General features: G+C 47.3%; 1 protein-coding gene across 6 annotated transcripts; it reads left to right on the forward strand.

Moving 5' to 3' along the window:
- The first annotated feature begins 401 nt into the window (after positions 1–401).
- arhgef37 (Rho guanine nucleotide exchange factor (GEF) 37) lies at positions 402–24,544 on the forward strand. 6 transcript variants are annotated; one of them, XM_056439858.1, is made up of 16 exons: positions 402–502; positions 4,655–4,831; positions 5,245–5,349; positions 7,227–7,641; positions 10,939–11,068; positions 12,048–12,290; positions 13,746–13,945; positions 14,031–14,161; positions 16,731–16,835; positions 17,619–17,732; positions 17,812–17,981; positions 19,131–19,278; positions 19,364–19,492; positions 20,437–20,632; positions 21,704–21,873; positions 22,708–24,544. In XM_056439858.1, exons 2-16 carry the CDS (start codon positions 4,772–4,774, stop codon positions 22,903–22,905), a joined length of 2,514 nt encoding a protein of 837 aa, XP_056295833.1. In that variant the 5' UTR covers positions 402–502; positions 4,655–4,771; the 3' UTR covers positions 22,906–24,544. The 6 variants fall into 6 exon arrangements, with proteins under 6 accessions (XP_056295833.1, XP_056295835.1, XP_056295836.1 ...); XM_056439860.1 differs by having other exon boundaries at positions 12,048–12,267; positions 13,746–13,941; XM_056439861.1 differs by having other exon boundaries at positions 12,143–12,290; positions 13,746–13,941.
- The last annotated feature ends 294 nt before the right edge of the window (positions 24,545–24,838 follow it).

A 24,838-nucleotide genomic window follows, 5' to 3' on the forward strand; every position in this document is an offset into this window, starting at 1 on the left:
ATATATAGATATACATATCTATATATATATTGTACAGTGTATTACTGTTTTTCTTCTGGCCTCCTAAAAAACAAATGTCTAAAATAGAATTGTTGTTTAAACTTTGGTAAAGTTGAAATGATATTCACAGATGTGGACTTCCGGTATACGTTTTTGGCAAATTTATCTGCAACCTCATATTTTCATAATGTATGCAAACACATTTAATCCTCTTACATATCGTCTCCATCATCTGCACCTAACGAGTACTGCGCTCATTGTTTTTAAAATTATAACATGGTCATACAACAAATTCCAACCTTTTACTTTGAAACAAGCACGCTTTTATTTTCTAAAGCAGTGACACCGGAAGTCGTTGTTTGCCTGTTCCTGTCGCGAGCTTGACGGGTCGTTGACTCGACAACAGGTAAGCAGGAGTTCAACGTGAGAAACGCCGACTCAGCTCAAGGCATCGCGGCGGAAACCACGGTGGCAACAACCGGGACGACGAGCGGACGGAACGGTACGCGGTTATTTATATTTGACGAATGAACGGGACATTTACCGGTCAGTCCCGGTACGAGGCAGCGGACACACCGCGGGATCGGCTTTGCTTTAATAACATGTGTGTGTGTGTGTGTGTGACAATGTGTAACGCTACATAACGCTAACGCTATATCTCTTAATGATGACGCATTTTATGTCACAAACAGCTATTTTATTCTTAGTGTACATTCACATATTAATTTATAATATACAACATGTGAAGCTAATATTTATTTATTTATATATAAATAAATAGATAGATATAAATAATATATATATAAATCTCGTCAAAATATTCGATATTTATATGATATGATAAATGTATTATTTATATAAATATACAGCTGTCTATTATCTTTTTAGTCTATTTATTTATTTTTAGTGTACATTCACATCAATGTATAATTAATAATTATACAACATGTGAAGCTAATATATTTATATATATATATATATGATTTATATATACAGGACTGTCTCAGAAAATTAGAATATTGTGATGAAGTTCTTTATTTTCTGTAATGCAATTAAAAAAACAAAAATGTCATGCATTCTGGATTCATTACAAATCAACTGAAATATTGCAAGCCTTTTATTCTTTTAATATTGCTGATTATGGCTTACAGCTTAAGAAAACTCAAATATCCTATCTCTAAATATTAGAATATCATGAAAAAGTATACTAGTAGGGTATTAAACAAATCACTTGAATTGTCTAATTAACTCGAAACACCTGCAAGGGTTTCCTGAGCCTTGACAAACACTCAGCTGTTAGAAATCTTTTTTTTTACTTGGTCTGAGGAAATATTAAAATTTTATGAGATAGGATTTTAGAGTTTTCTTAAGCTGTAAGCCATAATCAGCAATATTAAAAGAATAAAAGGCTTGCAATATTTCAGTTGATTTGTAATGAATCCAGAATGCATGACATTTTTGTTTTTTAATTGCATTACAGAAAATAAAGAACTTTATCACAATATTCTAATTTTCTGAGACAGTCCTGTATATAAATATATACAACTTATATATGGATATAAGTCTCATTGAAATATTAAATATTTACATGATATGATAGATGTATTATTTATATAAATATACAGCTGTCTAATAACTTTTTAAAGTCAATTTATTTATTTATTTTTAGTGTACATTCACATTAATTTATAATATACAACATGTGAAGCTAATATATTTATATATATATATGATTTATATATACACAAATTATAGATAGCTATAAATCATATATATCAATCTCATCAAAATATTCAATATTTACATGATATGATAGTTGTGTTATTTATATAAATATACAGCTGTCTATTTACTTTTTAAAGTCAATTTATTCATTTATTTTTGGTCAGATTTAAATCAAATGTGATGGACAGGAAACTATCAATTAATTGACATTCCAGATGGACAACCGCAGAGAATAAAATAACGATGGACAGAAAGAAAAACTATATACAGACAATATATGTATTTATAGATATCCACATCATTTCCTCAAACCTTCGCCTCAGGAGAGACAGCTGGCGCTTCTCCCAGACTAAACATGTTTTGTAGTCTGTGTTTCGGAAGCCACTTACGCGGTGAGCCGTCACTCTACTTTTCTTTTGTTGTTTTTCTTCTTGATATATTTTAGTTCAGGACAAGGTGCAGCTTCACCTTCACTTTCACTTTAAAACCAAGGGAGCCGTCAGATTCCTCCTCTTGTTGATGAGAGTAAACTCTGCTGCGATAACGACGAGAGGCCAAGGAAAGAAAGTCGAGTCGGGATGGCCCTCTAAAAAATACCACCTCGTTCCCTTCATAGCCGCCATGCGATCGCCACCTCAATCCCTTCACCATGTTCCCTCCGCCTCGCTCCCTTCACAGCGTTCCCTTCACCTCGTTTCCTTCACCTGGTTCCCTTCACCTCGCCCCCTTTACAGCGTTCCCTTCACCTGATTCCCTCCACCTCGTTCCCTTCACAGCGTTCCCTTTACCTCGTTCCCTTCACAGCGTTCCCTTCACCTCATTCCCTTCACAGCGTTCCCTTTACCTTATTCCCTTCACCTTGTTCCCTTTACCTCGTTCACTCCACCTTGTTCCATTCACCTGGTTCCCTCCACCTCGTTCCCTTCACAGCGTTCCCTTCACCTTGTTCCCTTTACAGCGTTCCCTTCACCTCGTTCCCTTCACCTGGTTCCCTCCACCTCGTTTCCTTCACAGCGTTCCCTTCACCTTGTTCCCTTCACAGCGTTCCCTTCACCTTGTTCCCTTCACCTGGTTCCCTCCACCTCGTTTCCTTCACAGCGTTCCCTTTACCTCGTTCCCTTCACAACGTTCCCTTTACCTCGTTCTCTTCACAGCGTTCCCTTCACCTTGTTCCCTTCACCTGGTTCCCTCCACCTCGTTCCCTTCACAGCGTTCCCTTCACCTTGTTCCCTTCACCTTGCTCCCTTCACCTCATTCCCTTCACAGCGTTCCCTTCACCTTGTTCCCTTCACCTGGTTCCCTCCACCTCATTCCCTCCACCTTGTTCCCTCCACCTGGTTCCCTTCACCTGGTTTCCTTTACCTGGTTCCCTTCACCTGGTTCCCTTCACCTGTTTCCCTTCACCTTGTTCCCTCCACCTTGTTCCCTCCACCTGGTTCCCTTCACCTTGTTCCCTCCACCTTGTTCCCTCCACCTGGTTCCCTTCACCTGGTTCCCTTTACCTGGTTCCCTTCACCTGGTTCCCTCCACCTTGTTCCCTTTACCTGGTTCCCTTCACCTGGTTCCCTTTACCTGGTTCCCTCCACCTGGTTCCCTTCACCTGGTTCCCTTCACCTTGTTCCCTCCAACTGGTTCCCTTCACCTCGTTCCCTCCACCTGGTTCCCTTCACCTTGTTCCCTCCACTGGTTCCCTCCACCTTGTTCCCTCCACCTGGTTCCCTTCACTCGTTCCCTTCACTCGGCCTGCAGCAGGAGGACCTGAAGGAGGGTTGTTAACGGACTTTTACGACCTCCAGTTCAAAGTCTCGTGGTCGTTGTCATCCATCTTGATTCTGATGACATAAAACAGGAAAGTCATCTTCACCATTTTGCATCCCTCATTTTTCCCAGTGGCGACTCGGCGTCACGCTGAGGTCAGAGGTCACGTCGTAGTCTCCCCCGGCGCCGCAGCCAGGAGCGAGACGCACCCCGTAACCACGGCTGCCGCGGTTCTACATTTAGCCTCCTCGCGATGACGTCATCGCTCCTCCTCGCTGACTCCTCTGAGTCTCCTCCTCCTCCTCCTCTTCTTCCTCCTCCTCCTCCTCCTCCTCCTGCAGCTCATCTCTCACGTTGTCATCTGATCACTCAGCTGGCAACGGAATCCAGAGCGGCAGCATTCCTCCAAGACATACCGATTCATGACGACGCGTAGCCGCCTCCCTTCCTTCCTTCCTGTCTTCCTTCCTTTCTGTCCTCCTTCCTTCCTGTATTACTTCCTTACTGTCTTCCTTCCTTCCTTTCTGTCTTCCCGTCTTCCTTACTTCCATTCCTTCCTGTCTTCCTGTTTTCCTTCCTTTCTGTCTTCCTTCCTGTCCTCTTTCCTTTCTGTCCTCCTTCCTTCCTATATTACTCCCTTCCTACCTTCCTGTATGTCTTCCTTCCTCCTTTCCTTTCTGTTTTCCTTTCTCTTTTCCTTCCTTCCTTCATGTCTTCCTTCTTTCCTGTCTTCCTTCCTGCCTTCCTTCCCGTCTTCCTTTCTCTCTTCCTTCCTTCCTTCTTTCCTGTCTTCCCATCATCCTTCCTGTTCTGTCTTCCTTTCTTCCTTCCTTCTTGTCTTCCTTCCTGTCTTCCTATCTTCCTTCCTTTTCTGTCTTCCTTCCTATCTTAGTTTCTTCCTTCCTATCTTCCTGTCATCCTTTCTGTCTTCTTGAGAATAATAGTTTTTTCATTTCTCAAAACATGACACCCTTCCAGTAGAAGAGAGGAACGTTTCTATATCTCCACAGTAAATATCTCTCTGCACAGCAAACATCAAAACACTACTATATTTAAAATTGTAGAAGAAGACAGAAACAGTTTAATCGCCTTTTTATTTAATTGTTTCGGATAAATTACAAACCTCAAAACTACAAAACAAGCTGTAAATCTCCTTGTTGTCTCCGTCCAGCCAGAAGCCTCTTGACGCTCCAGAGGAGGATGGGACGTCCCGCCGGGCTTTTGTTCCCGCGAGAGGAACACTCCAGTCCCCCGCACGCTGCGTCCTGATTGGTCCGTGCAGCGTTTCATGAAAACCGTGACGTCCGATTGGCTGAAGACCTGTCGGCCAATCGGCAGCCGGCCCGGGGTGAGCGCCCTACTTCCTCTTCCCCACCAGCTGCTGCAGCTGTGTGTGTGTGTGTGTGTGTGTGTGTGTGTGTGTGTGTGTGTGTGTGTGTGTGTGTGTGTGTGTGTGTGTGTGTGTGTGTGTGTGTGTGTGTGTGTGTGTGTGTGTGTGTGTGTGTGTGTGTGTGTGTGTGTGTCCACGGCCACCCTTTCCACCCCCTCCCCTCTTTTTCCCTCCACAAAATAACCGGCTCCCTCCTTTCCACTCCCCCTCCCCCCCTTGTCCTCACACACTTTTTTTCACTGTGTTTTCCTCTCACACACACACACGTGAATATGCACTCACACACTCGTGCTGCATGAAGCCGAGCAGCAGCAGCCTACTGTGTGTGAGTCACTGGAGAAAGCTACACTAGTGTCTGTGTGTCAATGCAGCAGTGTCTCCTCTGCAGCAGATTTCTACTTCAGTCGGGACGCAACAAGAAGAGAGAGAGAGAGAGAGAGAGGTTGACCACAGCTGCATCCAGCACTCGGCACAAGGTAACTACCCGTTAGCCGGAACTCGCGTGCATGTTCCACTGGGACTCCGTCTCCAGGGTGGGGGGTCTTCAGGGTCTCCAGGGTGGGGGGTCTTCAGGGTCTCCAGGGTGGGGGGTCTCCAGGGTCTTCAGGGTCTCCAGGGTGGGGGGTCTCCAGGGTCTTCAGGGTCTCCAGGGTGGGGGGTCTTCAGGGTCTCCAGGGTCTTCAGGGTCTCCAGGGTGGGGGGTCTTCAGGGTCTCCAGGGTCTCCAGGGTCTTCAGGGTCTCCAGGGTGGGGGGTCTTCAGGGTCCCGGCGCTCCTGTTTCCGGGCGGAGGGGAAAGTTTCTGCTCTCTGACTTCAGTGTTTTTGCTTCTCCGTGACGCCGAGGGTCAGAAAGGTTATCGGCTACTTTTAGGGTTCTAACATGTGTTTTACTCGTGTTGTTGTTGTTGTTGGTCTTGACCCGTCAAGAGCCTCGACGGGTCGTCCAGTGATGTTCCCCCTAACTCTCCATTGTTGGTTAAATACACAGCGCCGTGTGATTTAATACAGAATAAATACATTTATATGTATGAACTAACACTTAAAAAAATTAACAAATATTTTGAATGGATGCTAATTTAAAAATGTTTTTACAAATCTCACGGACCCCCTGGAGGCCCCCCCCCCCCAATCTGAGAACCCCTGAACTAGGGGGTCCCCAGTATGCTGCTTACCCCCTAAACCCCCTTTTGTTGTGGGTAAACAACAAAAGGGGGTTTTCCTCTCCTCCTCCTCCTCCCAGTGGGCAGACAACACGTGGTGGTTCCAGCTCAGAGGAGCCGTGACAATACACACACACACACACACACACACACACACACACACACACACACACACACACACTCTGTTTGTGTGGAGTCAACAAAGTAAACAATCACATCTGCTCTCTGAGGTCACCTCGACACGACCCTCCACCCTAAATACACATCGGGATGTCAAGCAATTGTCTTCCTTCCTTCCTTCCTCCCTTCCTTCCTGTCTTCCTTCCTTCCTCCCTTCCTTCTTTTCTGTCTTCCTTCCTTCCTGCCATCCTGTCTTCCTTCCTGCCTTCCTTCCTTCCTGTCTTTCTTCCTTCCTGCCATCCTGTCTTCCTTTCTGTCTTCCTTCCTGCCATCCTGTCTTCCTTCCTTCCTTCCTGTCTTTCTTCCTTCCTGTCATCCTGTCTTCCTTCCTTCCTGTTGTCTTCCTATCTTCCTTCCTGTTGTCCTGTCTTCCTTCCTGCCTTTGTTCCTTTCTGTCTACCTTCCTTCCTTCCTTTCTGTCTTTCTTCCTTCCTGCCTTCCTTCCTTACTGTCTTCCTCCCTGTCGTCCTGTCTTCCTTCCTTCCTTCCTCCCTTCCTATCATCCTTCCTTCCTTCCTTCCTTCCTTCCATCCTTCCCTAGACCATGTCTCCCTGTGGTAGACGTTTCTTCATGGCGTCTCATCCCCTCTGCAGCCTTTAGTTTCCGAGCTAAATATAAAGTTTATTTCCACTCGTGACTCATTTCACGAGTCGAGCACGTTTTCTTTTCTGAAGTGTTGATATTTTTCCGAAGCGACTCGATTTGAGGCGACGAGTCACCGAGATTAGGAGGGTGGGAGGGGGAGGGGGGGGTAACGTTTTGATTATCTTTGGAATGCAGGGGAAATGGTCATGTGATCCGGCTTCTACGACTTGAGTGTAATTGTCCGCCTGGTCCACTGGAATGAGGACATCTGACACCATGCAGCGCAGTCAGAGGGGGGGGGGGTCATGGGGGGGGGTCCATAGTGATGGAAAGGTGCGTGACGGTGACTCCGGTTTATTCATGAGGAACTTGTGTCTGTGAGTCCAAGACCAGGAGGTCAAAGAGTCTTCTGGTCCTCTTTCCACAGCCCCGCCCACATGGAGGTCCCCGGGAGGCCGCGGCCCGCCTCCTTCACCACGGCTCTGCAACACGCCGCCTCGAGAGACCCGAGGAGGGAGGAGAACGACCCCGGCGAAGACGAGGAGGAGGAGGAAGGAGACACCTTCGGCGCGGACGAGGAGCTCGACGGGTCGGTCGAGGCCTCCGAGCTCGCCGCGGTAAACGCGCCGCTTTCCTCGCGGGAGGGGAGCGCGGCGGAGGAGGAGCCGCCGTCGGCCGAGGAGGCGAAGAAGAAGAGCGAAGAGGAGGAGGCGGCGGCCAAGGAGAGGGCCGCGCAGAGGCAGGTGCTGGCCATCGAGGAGCTGGTCCAATCGGAGAGGAACTACCTGCGGCTGCTGCGGCTCAGCACCGTGACCATCAGGAACAACCTGCAGGAGCTCCAGGTGGGCGGAGCCTATGCTGCTGACACGTGGTCTATATGTTTCACCTGCAATGGGTCAGATTGTAGAGGAATTTGCATTACTTATGCTGGATCTTTATTTTTTTAATTACATTATTTAGCAAGGACAGTGTGCACATTAAAAACACTTCACTGTAAATGTGCCAATTAGCCTAAAACCTTAAATAAATAAAGAATCAGAACTGTAATTGTGACTATTAGCCAAGAAACCATTTTTTAAAACATAAAATAAAATAAAAACATCACTTTAAATGTTCCAATTGGCCAAGAGGCCATTTAAAAAATATCAAGTAAATAAAAACAACACTTTAAATGTGCCAATTAGCCTAAAACCTTAAATAAATAAAAAATCATCACTGTAATTGTGACTATTAGCCAATAAAAAACATTTTAAAAAACCGTAATTAAATAAAAACGTCACTTTAAATGTGCCAAGAGGCAATTAAAAAATAAATAAATAATAAAAGCATTACTGTAAATGTTCCAATTAGCCAAGAAACCATTTTTAAAACCTTAAATGAAATAAAAGTATTACTTTAAATGTTCCAATTAGCCAAGAAACCATTTAAAAAAACTTAATTAAAATAAAAGTATTACTTTAAATGTGCCAATTAGCCAAGAGGCCATTAAGAAAAAAAAGTTTAACTTTTCTTTCATGAAATAATAAGTTACATGTCTCAAAGTCCGGGTTTGAGAGCATTAATGCAGCAGCAAAGTAAGGATATGGCGGCGTACTGTCTACCTTTTATGGACCACAACATTAATCTTTTTTGAGCATGTTTAGTTCTGTGTTTTGAGTTTATATTTTAATTAAAGTGTCATCGCCGCGTGTTGAATCGAGGCCGCTGTGTGCTTTATCGAGGTTTACAGCTTTTCATTACCGATCTGAGGTATTGCTAAATAATCGTTTATTATATCGCGGCAGGTAATTAAATGAGACCCTTTCCCCCCCACCCCATAAAAAACATAATGGAATCCGGCTTAATGGGCCAGAAGGAGCTGTGGATGAGCGTAAAAAAAGATAACGCACCGAGGGAACGGTAGAGGAAGAGGAGGAGAGTGAAATTAAAATCAGGAGGGAGGAGTGGAAGGGCTAAATTATGGGCTGATGACATTGTTTGGGGAAATTAACTGGCTAACAATAGAGGACCGGCTGAGGAGATGGGCATTTGGATGGGGGGGGCGGGGGGGGGGGAAACACAGGATGATGGATGGAGGACGGACCGGCGGAGGGAGGGAAGCGGCACGGGGAAGACGGAGGAATAGATGTGTGAGTGAATGGCGTCGTTGTCAGGCAGCTGGCGGCTTGTTGTTCAGCTCCAGCGGAGACGCCCACCGTGCCTCATTCCAGCAGAACCGAGCTCAACAACACGGACCTTTGTGAGCCGGACAGCTGCATTCTTCTTCTATGGGAGGAGACTCGAGATGCACAAGATACACATTCCATTTGAATACATCTGGATATTTATTTTCATTCTTTATTTGTATTCTTTTTGTATTTATTGTTAGACAAATTTATTATACACTTATTTTGTATTATTGTCTTTGTATTTTTTCTTATTTTTGTATTTATTATTATAATAATATTTATTAATATGTCTTTTTTAATTCTTTAACATTTTTTATTTTTGTATTATTATTATTATACAAATGTATTATTATTATAATATTTTCTTTTTTATTTCTTCTTTTATTTATTAATATATATTCTTTTTTAATTTGTCTAATATTCAATATTATACGAATTTAGTATTATCTATTTTGTTATTATTTATAATTTTTGTATTTCTTCTTTATATTTAGTCATATTTATTAATATATATTTTTTATTTGGATTATTTATTTGTATCATTTTTTTATTCATTATTACTAGTGCTGTGAAAAATAACGCGTTAACTCAGTTAATTCAATTACAGGTTTAACTAGTTATATATTTTTAACGCATTTAACGCATGCGCAGAATGAGCTTCCAATACACCACTTCAATCTGAACTCTGTCCGCTCTCATGCCGACGGTCTGTTCATCGGTAATGATCCTTCTGCAGGTTCACCTATGGAAACCTTGTTACGACTTTTACTTCCTGTAGATCAGGGTCTCAACACGTCGATCGCGACCTGCCAGTCGATCGCGGCGTAGTGTTGGTAGATCGCATGACATTAAAGAGATTGGCCCGCCCCCTGACATGTTCTCTAGAGCACGTCTTTGTTCTTTTATTAAACTAAACGTCTGTTGTTGATCGTATCTCCACAGCAGCATGTCATTTCTGTCTCTTCGCGTTGCGTTAACACTTATCGATCTCCGTCTCGCGCCACAGAGCTCCGTCGCGCACATCGACCGAGCAAAGAAAAGTCACTTGTCAATCTGTCCACCTGTCCGGGCCGGTGAGGTTTCAGCTCTGCGGTAGTGCTACCGCCGTCCCTTTCATCACGGCCCAGTTCATGAAGAAAACCCACACAGTCAGTTTGCCTCAGCAGCTGCAAGAGGAAGACTAGAGGCCTTTAGATTGTATCATGGTGGAGTTAATGGTTGACAAACAAGAGAAAATGTTCTGTTTAACCCTCCTGTTACCTTTACATTTACTAACATATTTTACCCTCGGGGTCAATTTGACCCCAGCAATTAAAACCTCCAGAAAATTATTAGAATTAATATTGCTTCCCAAGTTTAAGTGTGAGGTACTTTATGTTTGTTTGTTGACTACCTAAATAGCCCTTTAAATAAATAAAAAAGTTGATATTTCTTATATGTTTGACACAGTGAAAAACAGCCTGGGGTCAAATTGACCCCAAAGAACACCGACATTAAACATGGAATGGGGTCAAATGGACCCGAAAGGTCACAGGAGGGTTAAACATTCTGTTTAGGATGAAGATGTATTAATGTTCCAGATGGAAGAAAACTGCTAAATAACTGCTGAGTTGCAGCACCATTGTATAGAAGAATGTATAAATGTATATATCCGTCTTTTGTCATAAATCTCTATGTTCTCACAAAATATACCGAGAATATCGGTAATATGTGATTAATCATGATTAATCCACAAAAACCTGTGATTAACCCGATTAAAATTTTTAATCGTTTCACAGCCCTAATTATTACACAAATGTATTATTATTTTTGTTTGAATTATAATTTTTTAATTTATTATTATTATTATTATATATTATATATTATTTTTTTTTACAGAGGGAGCCGCCGTTTGTGACAGTAAATCTTGGCATCGCGCTCGCTCCAAAGCTTCATGATGACATCACTTCCTCTCCCTTCTGTCCTCCTCAGCCTCCTCCTGCCGACCTGGACAGCGCGTTCCTCGACATCGACGACGTCATCGACGTGTCCAGCCGCCTCCTCGGCCTGCTGGACCGGCAGCCGCTGCGGCCCGGAGACCCTCTCTTCCTGGAGGTGCTGTGTGAGTCGCTGCGTTTCCTCACAACAGGAAGTGGAGACGGGAGATCGTCACACGTCTGTCGTCGGGCGGTCGTCACGGTCGTGTGAGAAGCTGAACGACGCTGACGGCTTGAACGTGTCGGTCTGATTACTCACAGACGGGAGGGGGGGGAAGGGGGAGGAGTTTAAACATCCTGCACTGCAGCTTTAAGAGGAAAAAGTCTTCACTCTAACGTTGACTCATCTTTATTTACTTTCCCCCAAGACTCCTTTAAGTCGGCTAAATACTGAATTATAGTTGTTCTTATATATGTTGTCTCAATAATTTAGTTTTTATTTACTTTACGTTACTCTATATGTTTGTTACGGCTGACTTTGACTTATCCTATTAGTCAAAGGTCACCTCTCATAAAAAAACACATGTATTTAATAAGCAGCTGGTAGTCACACGCCGAGGGAGCAGAAACCCCCAAAATAATAATAGAGGAGAAATTTATCAAAATAATAAGTTTTTTTTTTACTCGTGCACTTTTAATCCTGGTGCGAGTGAGGTGACATGTGAGGAGATGTGTGAGGATGCATGTGAGGTGTGAGGAGACGTGTGAGGAGACGTGAGGATGCATGTGAGGAGACGTGTGAGGTGTGAGGAGACGTTAGAGGATGCATGTGAGGAGATGTCTGAGGTGTAAGGATGCATGTGAGGATGCATGTGAGGAGACGTGTGAGGATGCATGTGAGGAGACGTGTGAGGTGTGAGGAGATGTGTGAGGATGCATGTGAGGAGACGTGTGAGGTGTGAGGATGCATGTGAGGAGACGTTAGAGGATGCATGTGAGGAGATGTCTGAGGTGTAAGGATGCATGTGAGGATGCATGTGAGGAGACGTGTGAGGATGCATGTGAGGAGACGCGTTGCTCTAGAGGGGTGGTTGGTGAAAGTTAAGATGTTGTTTTTAAATGTCGTGCTTTCCTCCGGCTCAATGTAACTCCTGTTCCCGGTAGTTTTCTCTTCCGTGTCCGTTGGCGTCTGAAGTCCCTCCGTGTCTCCTCCCCCGTGTCTCCTCCCCCGTGTCTCCTCCTCCGTGTCTCCTCCCCAGGCGAGTCCTTCCTCCGCCTCTCCCCGGACATCGAGGCGTCCTACAGGGAGTACCTGACGCGCTACAGCCAGGTGACGCTGCTGGAGAACAGCTACAAGCAGGACGAGGCGCTGTGGAACCGCGTGGTGCGAGTCATCAAGGCCTCGGCGTGCGTCATCACTCCTCACTCCTCACTCGCCTCCTCACTCCTCACTCGCCTCCTCACTCCTCACTCGCCTCCTCACTCGCCTCCTCACTCCTCACTCGCCTCCTCACTCATCACTCGCCTCCTCACTCCTTACACGCCTCCTCACTCCTCACTCGCCTCCTCACTCCTCACACACCTCCTCACTCCTCACTCGCCTCCTCACTCCTCACACACCTCCTCACTCCTTACACGCCTCCTCACTCCTCCTCACTCGCCTCCTCACTCACCTCCTCACTGCCTCCTCACCTCCTCTCCTCACTCCTCACCTCCTCACGCCTCCTCACTCCTCACACGCCTTCTCACTCCTCACTCGCCTCCTCACTCGCCTCCTCACTCACCTCCTCACTCCTCACACGCCTCCTCACTCCTCACTCGCCTCCTCACTCCTCACTCGCCTCCTCACTCCTCACGCCTCCTCACTCCTCACTCCTCACTCGCCTCCTCACTCGCCTCCTCACTCCTTACACACCTCCTCACTCCTCACTCGCCTCCTCACTCGCCTCCTCACTCCTTACACACCTCCTCACTCCTCACTCGCCTCCTCACTCGCCTCCTCACTCATCACTCGCCTCCTCACTCATCTCACGCCTCCTCACTCCTCACCGCCTCTCCTCACCGCCTCCTCACGCCTCACTCCCACTCCTCACGCCTCCCTCCTCACCTCCTCCTCACTCCTCCACGCCTCCTCACTCATCTCACGCCTCCTCACTCCTTACACGCCACCTCACTCGCCTCCTCACTCCTCACCTCCTCCTCACTCCCTCTCCTCGCCTCCTCACCGCCTCCTCACCTCCTCACTCCTCACTGGCCTCCTCACGCCTCCTCCTCCTCACTCGCCTCCTCACTCATCTCACGCCTCCTCACTCCTTACACGCCTCCTCACTCGCCTCCTCACTCCTCACACGCCTCCTCACTCTTCACTAGCCTCCTCACGCCTCACAATCCTCCTCACTCCTCACTCGCCTCCTCACTCCTCCTCCCACGTCTCCTCCCACGTCTCCTCCCACGTCTCCTCACACGTCTCCTCCCTCGCTTCCTCGCGTGTCTCCTCCCACGTCTCCTCACACGTCTCCTCCCACGTCTCCTCCCTCGCTTCCTCGCGTGTCTCCTCCCACGTCTCCTCCCTCTCTTCCTCGCGTGTCTCCTCCCACGTCTCCTCCCTCTCTTCCTCGCGTGTCTCCTCACACGTCTCCTCCCACGTCTCCTCCCTCGCTTCCTCGCGTGTCTCCTCCCTCGCTTCCTCGCGTGTCTCCTCACACGTCTCCTCCCACGTCTCCTCCCTCGCTTCCTCGCGTGTCTCCTCCCACGTCTCCTCCCTCTCTTCCTCGCGTGTCTCCTCCCTCGCTTCCTCGCGTGTCTCCTCCCACGTCTCCTCCCACGCCTATGCACCTGACGGTCTAATTCCCCGCGCTGCAGGCCGGACGTGAACGCCACGTCTCTGAGCTTCTTCCTGGTGATGCCGGTGCAGCGCATCGCCCGCTACCCGCTGCTGCTGCAGACCATCCGGAAGCACACGGAGACGAGCCACCCGGCCTACGCCCTCCTGGAGCGCGCCACCCACACCGCCATCGCCCTCAACTGCCGCATCAACGAGTACAAGCGCTTCAGAGAAGTCTGTGAGAGCCCGCGTCGTGGATTATCGATTATTAGCGGTGTTGTTGTTGTTCTGTAAGCCCTCTGACCTCCATCCTGCGGCCGCAGCGGACAAGTACAAGAAGACTGAGACGCTGACCATGAAGGACAAGATCTACCGGCTCAACAGCCACAGCATCGCCAAGAAGACGGCGAGGTTCAGCCAGCACTTCAAACACGAGACGGGGATGGCGCCCAAGGTAGGGAGGAAGTCGCCGCCGCCGTGTCCTTGAGCAGCACGAGGGACAGGGGGCTCACGCCGGGGGGTGCAACTCCTTCCAGGAGACGTCCTCCCTCCATGTGCAGCGCAACGACGTCATGACGAAATGTGTTATTATGACGCGTCTCCTCACATGCATCCTCACATGTCTCCTCACATGCATCCTCACATGCATGATCCTCACATACATCCTCACGCTTCTCCTCACATGCATCCTCACATGCATCCTCACACGTCTCCTCACATGCATCCTCACGCTTCTCCTCACATGCATGAGCATGGGGGGCGGCTTTAGCTTTTGGGGGGCGGCTTTAGCTCAGTGGGTTCAGAGGGCCGTCCTGCAACCGCAGGGTTGTGGGTTCGATCCCCGCCTCCCCATTAGTTGCAAGTCGTGTCCTTGAGCAAGGCACTGAACCCCCAGTTGCTTCCCGGGCGCTTCACCGCAGCCCACTGCTCCTTAATAACTAAGGAGGGGTTAAATGCAGAGAACTAATTTCCCCTTGGGGATTAATAAAAGTGTATATTCTTATTCTTATATTCTTATCCTCACATGCATCCTCACACGTCTCCTCACATGCATCCTCACGCTTCTCCTCACATGCATCCTCACACGTCTCCTCACATGCATCCTCACACGTCCCCTCACACACAAAATGTTTTGTAATGAAAATTTGGTTTAAAGTCCTGGAGGCCCATTGGTCACCATGTGGATTAACCTGTTCATTGGTCATGCGGATGAACCTGTTCATTGGTCACCATGTGGATGAACCTGTTCATTGGTCATGCGGATGAACCTGTTCATTGGTCATGAGGATGAACCTGTTCATTGGTCATGAGGATGAACCTGTTCATTGGTCATGTGGATGAACCTGTTCATTGGTCATGAGGATGAACCTGTTCATTGGTCACCATGTGGATGAACCTGTTCATTGGTCATGTGGATGAACCTGTTCATTGGTCACCATGTGGATGAACCTGTTCATTGGTCATGCGGATGAACCTGTTCATTGGTCATGAGGATGAACCTGTTCATTGGTCATGAGGATGAACCTGTTCATTGGTCATGAGGATGAACCTGTTCATTGGTCATGTGGATGAACCTGTTCATTGGTCACCATGTGGATGAACCTGTTCATTGGTCATGAGGATGAACCTGTTCATTGGTCATGTGGATGAACCTGTTCATTGGTCATGAGGATGAACCTGTTCATTGGTCATGTGGATGAACCTGTTCATTGGTCATGTGGATGAACCTGTTCATTGGTCATGGATGAACCTGTTCATTGGTCATGAGGATGAACCTGTTCATTGGTCATGTGGATGAACCTGTTCATTGGTCATGTGGATGAACCTGTTCATTGGTCATGTGGATGAACCTGTTCATTGGTCATGTGGATGAACCTGTTCATTGGTCATGAGGATGAACCTGTTCATTGGTCATGAGGATGAACCTGTTCATTGGTCATGTGGATGAACCTGTTCATTGGTCATGTGGATGAACCTGTTCATTGGTCATGTGGATGAACCTGTTCATTGGTCATGTGGATGAACCTGTTCATTGGTCATGAGGATGAACCTGTTCATTGGTCATGAGGATGAACCTGTTCATTGGTCATGGTGATGAACCCTGTTCATTGGTCATGTGGATGAACCTGTTCATTGGTCATGTGGATGAACCTGTTCATTGGTCATGTGGATGAACCTGTTCATTGGTCATGAGGATGAACCTGTTCATTGGTCATGTGGATGAACCTGTTCATTGGTCATGTGGATGAACCTGTTCATTGGTCATGTGGATGAACCTGTTCATTGGTCATGTGGATGAACCTGTTCATTGGTCATGAGGATGAACCTGTTCATTGGTCATGTGGATGAACCTGTTCATTGGTCATGTGGATGAACCTGTTCATTGGTCATGAGGATGAACCTGTTCATTGGTCATGAGGATGAACCTGTTTATTGGTCACCATGAGGATGAACCTGTTCATTGGTCATGTGGATGAACCTGTTCATTGGTCATGTAGATGAACCTGTTCATTGGTCATGAGGATGAACCTGTTCATTGGTCATGTGGATGAACCTGTTCATTGGTCATGAGGATGAACCTGTTCATTGGTCATGGTGATGAACCTGTTCATTGGTCATGTGGATGAACCTGTTCATTGGTCATGAGGATGAACCTGTTCATTGGTCATGTGGATGAACCTGTTCATTGGTCATGAGGATGAACCTGTTCATTGGTCATGTGGATGAACCTGTTCATTGGTCATGAGGATGAACCTGTTCATTGGTCATGTGGATGAACCTGTTCATTGGTCATGAGGATGAACCTGTTCATTGGTCATGAGGATGAACCTGTTCATTGGTCATGTGGATGAACCTGTTCATTGGTCATGTGGATGAACCCTGTTATACGGGTGATAAATAAAGGCCAATGAGAGCGATCCCAGAGCTTAGAGAAGAGCGGATGTGGATCTCGGAGGTGAAGAAGCTCTTCTCCTCTCATGTTCTTCCCCGTGTCTCTCTGCTCGCTGCACGTCGGCCTCCAGCTGGTGGACGAGGAGTTCGACGCCCTGGAAGGTTTCTTCTACGTTCTGGAGCACGGCATCCTGGAGCTGCTGGACAACGTGGAGACGTACCTGTACCACCTCCAGGTAAGGCTGCTGACTCATGGGCGCCGTAAGGATCCAGAGCCGGCTGGAGTTCTGAGTTTTCTGAGGCGGAGGAGGAGTAAGCGGCACATGAGCTGGATATTTATTCTTGAGCACGTCGCCGTGTGTTCACGAGTCACGCTGTGTTCACGAGCTTCTGTGTACCTTCCATAATTAACCAGGTGGGAGCAAACATCAGCACCGTGTCCTGCCGGTTTGTTGATTAATCCCCAGGTCATAAATAAAGTCCTCTCGCTGAGATTAAAAACACTTTTCTTGGAAATCCACAAAGCAAAACTTCTCTTAGTGACCTCAATCCAACAACAAAAGCCAACGGCAGGGTTCGTACGGTCGTGGAAAACCTGGAAAAGTCATGGAATTTTAAAATGGTCATTTCCAGGCCTGGAAAAGTCATGGAAAAAACAAATCATCAAAGTTTTGGAAAAGTCATAGAAATGTGTTATAATCACATGTTCATTTACGCCGAGTTTGAAATAATTAATATGTTTTTTAAAGAAAGACGCTCAAAATAAAAGCCGGCGTACGCTCTCAATACGCAACATTTTCAAAAATGTTCATGTTTATACCGAGATTTCAGTTTGGTCATGGACATTTGGTTTAAAGTCCTGGAAAAGACATGGAAAAGACATGGAAATCCATTGGTCAACATGTGTAAGAATCCTACAACGGAAACTTCTGGAGTCTCGCTTTTTCACTATTTTTACAATGAGCCAATCAGAGGCCAGCTCCGGGTCTGACGGCTCCGCCCCCTTTGTGGCTCTGCAGGGCTTCCTGTCCTGCAGGACGGAGGAGTTCGAGCTGGACCTGGACGGAGAGACGGCGCCCACGTGCTACAAGGAGGTCACCGCGGCGCTCCGGCAGTGGGTCCTCCCGACCTTCGTGAGTCCTCGCGGGGGAAAGCGTGAACGCCCTAAACACGGCGGCTGCGTGTTTTCACGCGCCGATGTTTCCGCTGCAGGAGAAGAGGATGAGGACGCTGATCCACAAGCCGCTGGGCGCCCTGCGGGACCTCCTGCCGGGCCCCAGGAACCTGATCCGCAAGAGGCTGGACAAGCTGCTGGACTACGAGCTCCTCGAGGCCAAGAGCACCCTGAGCTACGAGGAGCAGGACGTGGCCAACACGTACAGGTAGGGGGGGGGAGAGAGAGAGACAGGGAGAGAGGGGGGTAGAGTGAGGTGGGAGAGAGGGAGAGAGTGGGGTAGAGTGAGGTGGGAGAGAGATACACAGAGAGAGAGGGGTAGAGAGAGAGAGAGGGAGGGAGGGAGAGAGAGAGGGGGGTAGAGTGAGGTGGGAGAGAGGGAGAGAGATACACAGAGAGAGAGGGAGGGAGAGAGAGGAGGGAGGAGAGAGAGAGAGGGGTAGAGTGAGGTGGGAGAGAGGGAGAGAGATACACAGAGAGAGGGGGGTAGAGTGAGGTGGGAGAGAGGGAGAGAGAGAGGGGTAGAGGTAGAGAGAGAGGGGGAGGGAGAGAGGGAGAGAGATACACAGAGAGAGAGGGGTAGAGAGAGAGATACACAGAGAGAGAGGGGTAGAGAGAGAGGGAGAGGGGGGTAGAGTGAGGTGGGAGAGAGAGATACACAGAGAGAGAGAGGTAGAGAGAGAGGGGGGTAGAGTGAGGTGGGAGAGAGGGAGAGAGGGGGGTAGAGTGAGGTGGGAGAGAGGGAGAGAGAGATACACAGAGAGAGAGAGAGGGAGGGAGAGAGAGAGGGGGGTAGAGTGAGGTGGGAGAGAGGGAGAGAGGGGGGTAGAGTGAGGTGGGAGAGAGGGAGAGAGATACACAGAGAGAGGGGTAGAGGTAGAGGGAGAGAGGGGGGTAGAGTGAGGTGGGAGAGAGGGAGAGAGAGCTACACAGAGAGAGAGGTAGAGAGGGAGGGAGAGAGAGTGAGAGGTCAACATAGGTAGAGAGAAGTATTGAGATAGTAAGAGAGAGAGGTTGAGAGGTAGAGGGAAATAGGGAGAGAGAGAGATGTAGGTAGAGAGAGGGAGGTAGAGAGAGAGGGGGTGGAGAGAGGAGGGGGTGGAGGTAGAGAGAGAGGGGTGGAGACAGGGGGAGGTAGAGAGAGGGGGGTGGAGAGAGGAGTGGGGGGTAGAGAGAGAGGGTGGAGAGAGGAGGGGGGGTAGAGAGAGAGGGTGGAGAGAGGAGGGGGGGAGGTAGAGAGAGAGGGGTGGAGAGAGAGAGGGGGTGGAGAGAGGGAGAGATGGATTACTCTCTGGACTTCCTCCGTGGTTTGGACCTTCATGTAAACCTCCCTCCCCCTCCCCTCCCCCCCCTACAGGACCATCAACACGCTGCTCCTCACCGAGCTCCCCCAGTTCTCCGGCGTGGCGCTGCAGGTGATGTGCGGCGCGTTGGAGGCGTTCAGCGTCCTGCACAGAGACCTCGCCGCCGACATGCAGCAGCTGCTCCAGAGCTTCGCTCAGCAGGTGGGCTCACACACCTGCTCCACCAGGTCGCGCCTCAAAGCTTTATTAGTACATTATTATTGTTATTGTTGTGTTTGTTTCCCAGCTCCCTCACAGCTCTCTGGAGCGCGACGCCTTTCGGGAGTGGGCGGAGTCGGCCGTGCTGGAAGGAGCGAGGAGGCTGGAGACTCTGTGCCGGAGCGTGGAGCTCACGCTCAGCGCCCCCGCCGTCCAGGTGTGTGTGTGTGTGTGTGTGTGTGTGTGTGTCATGTATGATCCACTTCACCGCTGCCTGTTAGAGATCAGGAAGGTGACGAGCCGTCTGAGTGAGCGGCTGACTACGTGGTCGTCTTATTATTGTTCCCTGTCGTACTGACCTGAGGAGACGAAGCTCCCTGCGTGGTTTAAAACAAATCTGTATTAAATTCCTTTTAAATTAGGTTGTAAAAAGGCCGTAATATATATTTATATATATCTACATATGTATATATAGATATATATATATATTTATTTATATATATGTATGTTTATATCTATATATGTATATATATACATATATATATGAATGTATCTATACAAATATTTTATTTTTATTTTTTCATATATATAAATACATAAATATATTTTTTTATTCATATAAATATATTTATATAAAAATTTATTTATATATATATATATTAATATATTTTCATATATATATATAAAAAACCCAGAAGCTCCAGTATTGAAGTATTAATTTATAAATGAAGCTTCAACAGTAGTTTTAATGGAGCCATGTTGTATTCATGGACCATCTCTACAATATTTGTATATATTTCACGGTGGATGAGCAGAAACTTTTAACTTTAAACTGACTGAGGAGTCATGATGATGTCATTATTACGTCATCATGACTCCGTTGTTTCTCTTCGTCATTGAAAGCGTTACCTCTCACGCACGCACGCACACACACACACACACACACACACACACACACACGCACACGTCTTACCTGCTCGACCAGCGGCCAGGTGACTGGAACTGGGGCTCATTCCTCTAAACCTGCCCGGCAACCGCAGGTCTCACAGTCTATATTTAGTCTGAGGTGTGATGATGATAACCTCGGAGTGGACTCTACCTCCGAAACACTTTAATTCACCGGTGATGATGAACCATCCTCCTCCTCCTCCTCCTCCTCAGCCCCTGAGCCCGTCCTCCCGGCGCCGCCTGCAGCAGCTGACGGAGAAGCACGGCTCGGGGAAGATCTACCAGGTGGTGGCGGCGGCGGTGGCGAGCCGGGACCTGGACCTGAACCTGGCCCGGGGCGAGCTGGTGGCCGTCATCAGCGCCGCCGACACACGCGGAGACAAACGGCGCTGGCTGGTCGACGCCGGAGGTCAGAACCGGGAATCGGTCACCACCGGTTTCATCTGGTTTCATCTGGTTTCATCTGGTTTCATCCGATTTCATCTGGTTTCATCTGGTTTCATCTGGTTTCATCTGGTTTCATCTGGTCTGGGCGTTAATGAGAGTTTAAAACACAGATCGTGAAACGTGAAGGAGACAGAAAGATCACTGAAGAAAGAATGAGCGATGCTCGTTGAGAGAGGTAGAGAGAGGGAGAGAGAGGGAGGGAGGGGGAGAGAGAGAGATGTAGAGAGAGAGAGGTAGAGAGGGTGGGAGAAAGGGAGATAGAGGGGAAAAGGGGAGAAAGAGAGGGTGGGAGAGAGAGAGGGAAGGAGAGAGAGGGAGAGAGGTAGAGAGGGAAAAAGGTAGAACGAGAGGTAGAGAGTGAGAGGGGGAGAAAGAAGTAGAGAGGGAGAGGGAAGGAGGGAGAGATAGAGAGGTAGGGGTAGAGGGTAGAGAGGTAAAAGGCTGGAGAGAGGGGGAGGAAGGGAGAAGTAGGGGTGGAGGGAGAGAGAGAGGTAGAGAGGTGGAGAGGTAGAGAGAGAACAAGTAATGATGATGCTGCAGATCCATTTATTTCAATTCAAGTGTAGAGTTGTTATGCAGCTCTCTGGCGCCCTCTGGTGGGTGTTGAGTGTTACTGCAGATATGACACAGGTAAAGAGGCAGATGGGGGACGATGTTTAAAGGACACGTTATGAACATGTAATTGGCTTTAAGGAACAATTACATTATATTTATATTATTGTATCAAGATTTTTATTTTGCACACAAGTGAGATTTTTAAATAGATGTTGTGATAACTAAGATCACTACGATTAAATCTCACAAAAGTAGACGATGAAAATGTATTTTTGATGATTAATTTATGTTTTTTAAGCAAATATGTCAACATTTCACTGGTAAACAAGCAATCCGCTTGGGCTCTGGACATTTTTTATTTCTATTTTAAATAATAATTAATTTACTGAAAGGAATCTGCAGATCAATACATAGTGAAACATAACAAGTTAAATGCAGCTCTAATTTATAACATCTTGTATCGGTGTGTTGCACGCAGGCCCACGAGGGTACGCTCCTTCCTCGAAGCTGATTCGCTATCACCAGCCGACAGAAGACCCGCCCCCCTCGCCACATCTGACGCTGCCTGATGGCGTGACGGGAATCAGACGCCACTCCTACACGCCGGAGAGCCAACCGCTGACGGTCATGAGCCAGCCCTGCTTGCAGGTGATTGGTCGATTTGTTGTATTCTAAACAAGCGTCTACTCCTGACCACCAGGGGGCGACTCCTCTGGTTGTATAGAAGTCTATGCTTCATGTGTTGAAGCTGCATTCTCTCTCCTGACCACCAGGGGGCGTGTCTCGTGTTTGTGAGACCCTTTGTGTGGTCACCCGTGTGTGTAATCATGTGTGTTCCCATATCTCTTGAGAGGCCACACCTGTGTGTGTGTGTGTGTGTGTGTCTGTGTGTGTGTGTGTGTTATTAATACAAAGGCCCATAATTGGCTGTTTAACCTTGTCAGTGGGTCACTGTGTGAACGGTCGAAGTTAATTTATCATGCACTGAGATAGTGTGTGTGTGTGTGTGTGTGTGTGTGCGCTGTTAGAATGATTTACATGGTGCAGCACATGCGAGCGTGAGAAGGGAATGCCAGAGCTTGTAAATTTGAGATGCTTCATGTGGGCGTGGCCACGGGACGGAGATTTAGGTGAGTGGCCGAGAGATCAGTTACGTGTGTGTGTGTGTGTGTGTCTGTGTGTGTGTGTGTGTGTGAGATACGCCACCACACTGCCTGTTAAATTGAGTAATTGCTCCGGTGACCTTATGAAGGCTCTTTTTGTTCCCACGCCGCCTCCTCCCAACGTTCATCCTTCACGACCCTGAGTCTGCTCATACACACACACACACACACACACACACACACACACACACGATGCCAAACTGCTTTTTCATCCACTTTAAACCGCCTTCTTCTATCGCATGTCAACACAGTGAGTGTTGACATACATCAGTGTGTGTGTGTGTGATGGGGGTTCTAACCCTCCCCCCCTCCCCTCCAGGTGCTGGCGGCGTACGACTTCACGGCGTCGGGGACCCACGAGGTGTCGGTCCGGGCCGGCGAGCCGGTCCGCGTGCTGGAGCCGCGAGACAAGCGGGGGAACCCCGACTGGAGCCTGGTGGAGGCGCGGGGGGGGAGGCGGGGCTACGTGCCCTCCAACTACCTCGCCGTGGCGCCGCTGGGGGCCGGGACGCGCTGAGGAGGGAGGAAAGGAGGCAGGGGGAGGGGGGAGGATTCTGAATTGCATTTTACAGCTGATTTATTTATTATTTATTTCTCTTCATTACATAAGCTGCACAGTTCGAACCACAGACATTATTATAATAATGCTAATTATTATTAATATTATTTTATAATAATAATTGTTATTATTATTAATAATAACAATTATTATTATTATTATAATACTAAATTATTATAATAATAATTATTATAATTGTTATAATAATAATAATAATAATTATTATTATTATTATTTTTATTATTATTATTTGTATCAGTTCACATCACATAAGTGAAGCTATGTGAGTAACACTGGAAACATTGAAGGAAGCTCCGGCCCAGGTGGTGCCGGTAGTTCTGTGGGTGCTTGCTCATGAGCACTTGGGCAGGACAGACGCTCTCTTTTTTTCGGTTGTGCTCGATGGATCCGGAGCTTCAGTTTGTGCTCCAGACAAAGACTCAATGAACGAGGTCAAAGGTCACGATGACGACCTCGCACGTCCAACGAGACGCCGTGTGGGGCGAGTAACGACTTGAACCATATTCAACGTGTTTCCTCTCCATTTGGCCCAAAAGGAACAATTCACCAGTTAAAGTAGATTTTAAACTATGATCTCAACAACAACAACAACACATTTCACTCATTTACTTCTGTCTTCGTCCTGCGGGACGAATCCTCACAAACAAACAACACTTTTTTGGGGTTTTCCTGAACGTCAGTAAAGTCACGGGAAGGAAGGAGCTCCGCCGCGGTCACATGACCTCAGGGAGGCCGAGTGTCCTAGGGAGGACGCTTACTCGTCTCCTTTCTCTAACCAGAGGGAATACGTACTGACCTTAAACATATCGTAAAGCGATTTAAATATCTTTATTTTCATGTTCATCATTTTTTCGAGGGAACCAGAAGTGTTAAAACGCTGAGTCACCTCATGCTGACTCACCTGCGGGTTTGAGGACTCGTCTTCCTCCTGTCGGGTGGTTATTGTTGTTGTTCTTTTTTTTAATCCCAATTCATGACAAACAAACAGGAAGAAGCTCTTTTTTTTCTTTTTTCTTTCTCTTTTTCTTTTTTAAGGACGCTTTCTTTCAATTTAGTGTCTTTAAAGTTCCTGTTGTGGCTTCAACACAGCAAACCAATGAGAAACAGAGAGCCATGAAGTAAAGGGGGGGGGGGCGGCGACACACACACACACACACATTCTCGGTGCCTCGTTCCTCCAGGTGTGTGTGTGTGTGTGTGTATGCGTGGTGCCGTCATTCCGCTGTCGGCCACCAGAGGGCGCAGGAGACCCGCGTTGCTTTCTTTACCTTTTGTCAGTATTAGAGCTTGAAAATAATTCTGTGCTTTCTGTTCATATTGTTCAGTCCACATGGGATGTGTGTGTGTGTGTGTGCAGCTGATAATCAGTTCTGTTTTGTTCTGTTTTTTAACTTATTTAATCCGCGGGGCCACCTGACCACGAACCATGAAGTCTTTGAAGTTTTGCTTAGAAGTTGTGATTTTTAACACACACACACACATGGACTCACACACATTCACACAGCAGATGGGAGTGCCCAGCGGTACCTGTCAGCCGGCTGTGAACCGTGTGGCTTCAATAAAAAATAAACAGAAACTGTCTCCGTGTCGTCGCTCAACTTAAAAACTAATATCCAGACGCTAACGACTACGTTGGCGCAACACGATACGAGGAGATCGGATCGGTTCCACGTCTTTTATCGTCATAATTGATAGATTTTGGATCGATCCAAAGAATCCAATGAGATGTCTTTAAATAAATAGAAGGAGGAGGAGAAGAGGAAGAAAAATAAAAAGGAGGACAAGAGGAAGAAGAAAAAGAAGGAGGAAGTAGTAGAAGAAAGAGGACGAAATAGAAGAAAGTAGAAGAAGAAGAAGGGTATTTTATTGT

Source organism: Pseudoliparis swirei, chromosome 19, assembly GCF_029220125.1.
Source record: "Pseudoliparis swirei isolate HS2019 ecotype Mariana Trench chromosome 19, NWPU_hadal_v1, whole genome shotgun sequence".
In the NCBI taxonomy this organism is placed as follows: Eukaryota; Metazoa; Chordata; class Actinopteri; order Perciformes; family Liparidae; genus Pseudoliparis; species Pseudoliparis swirei.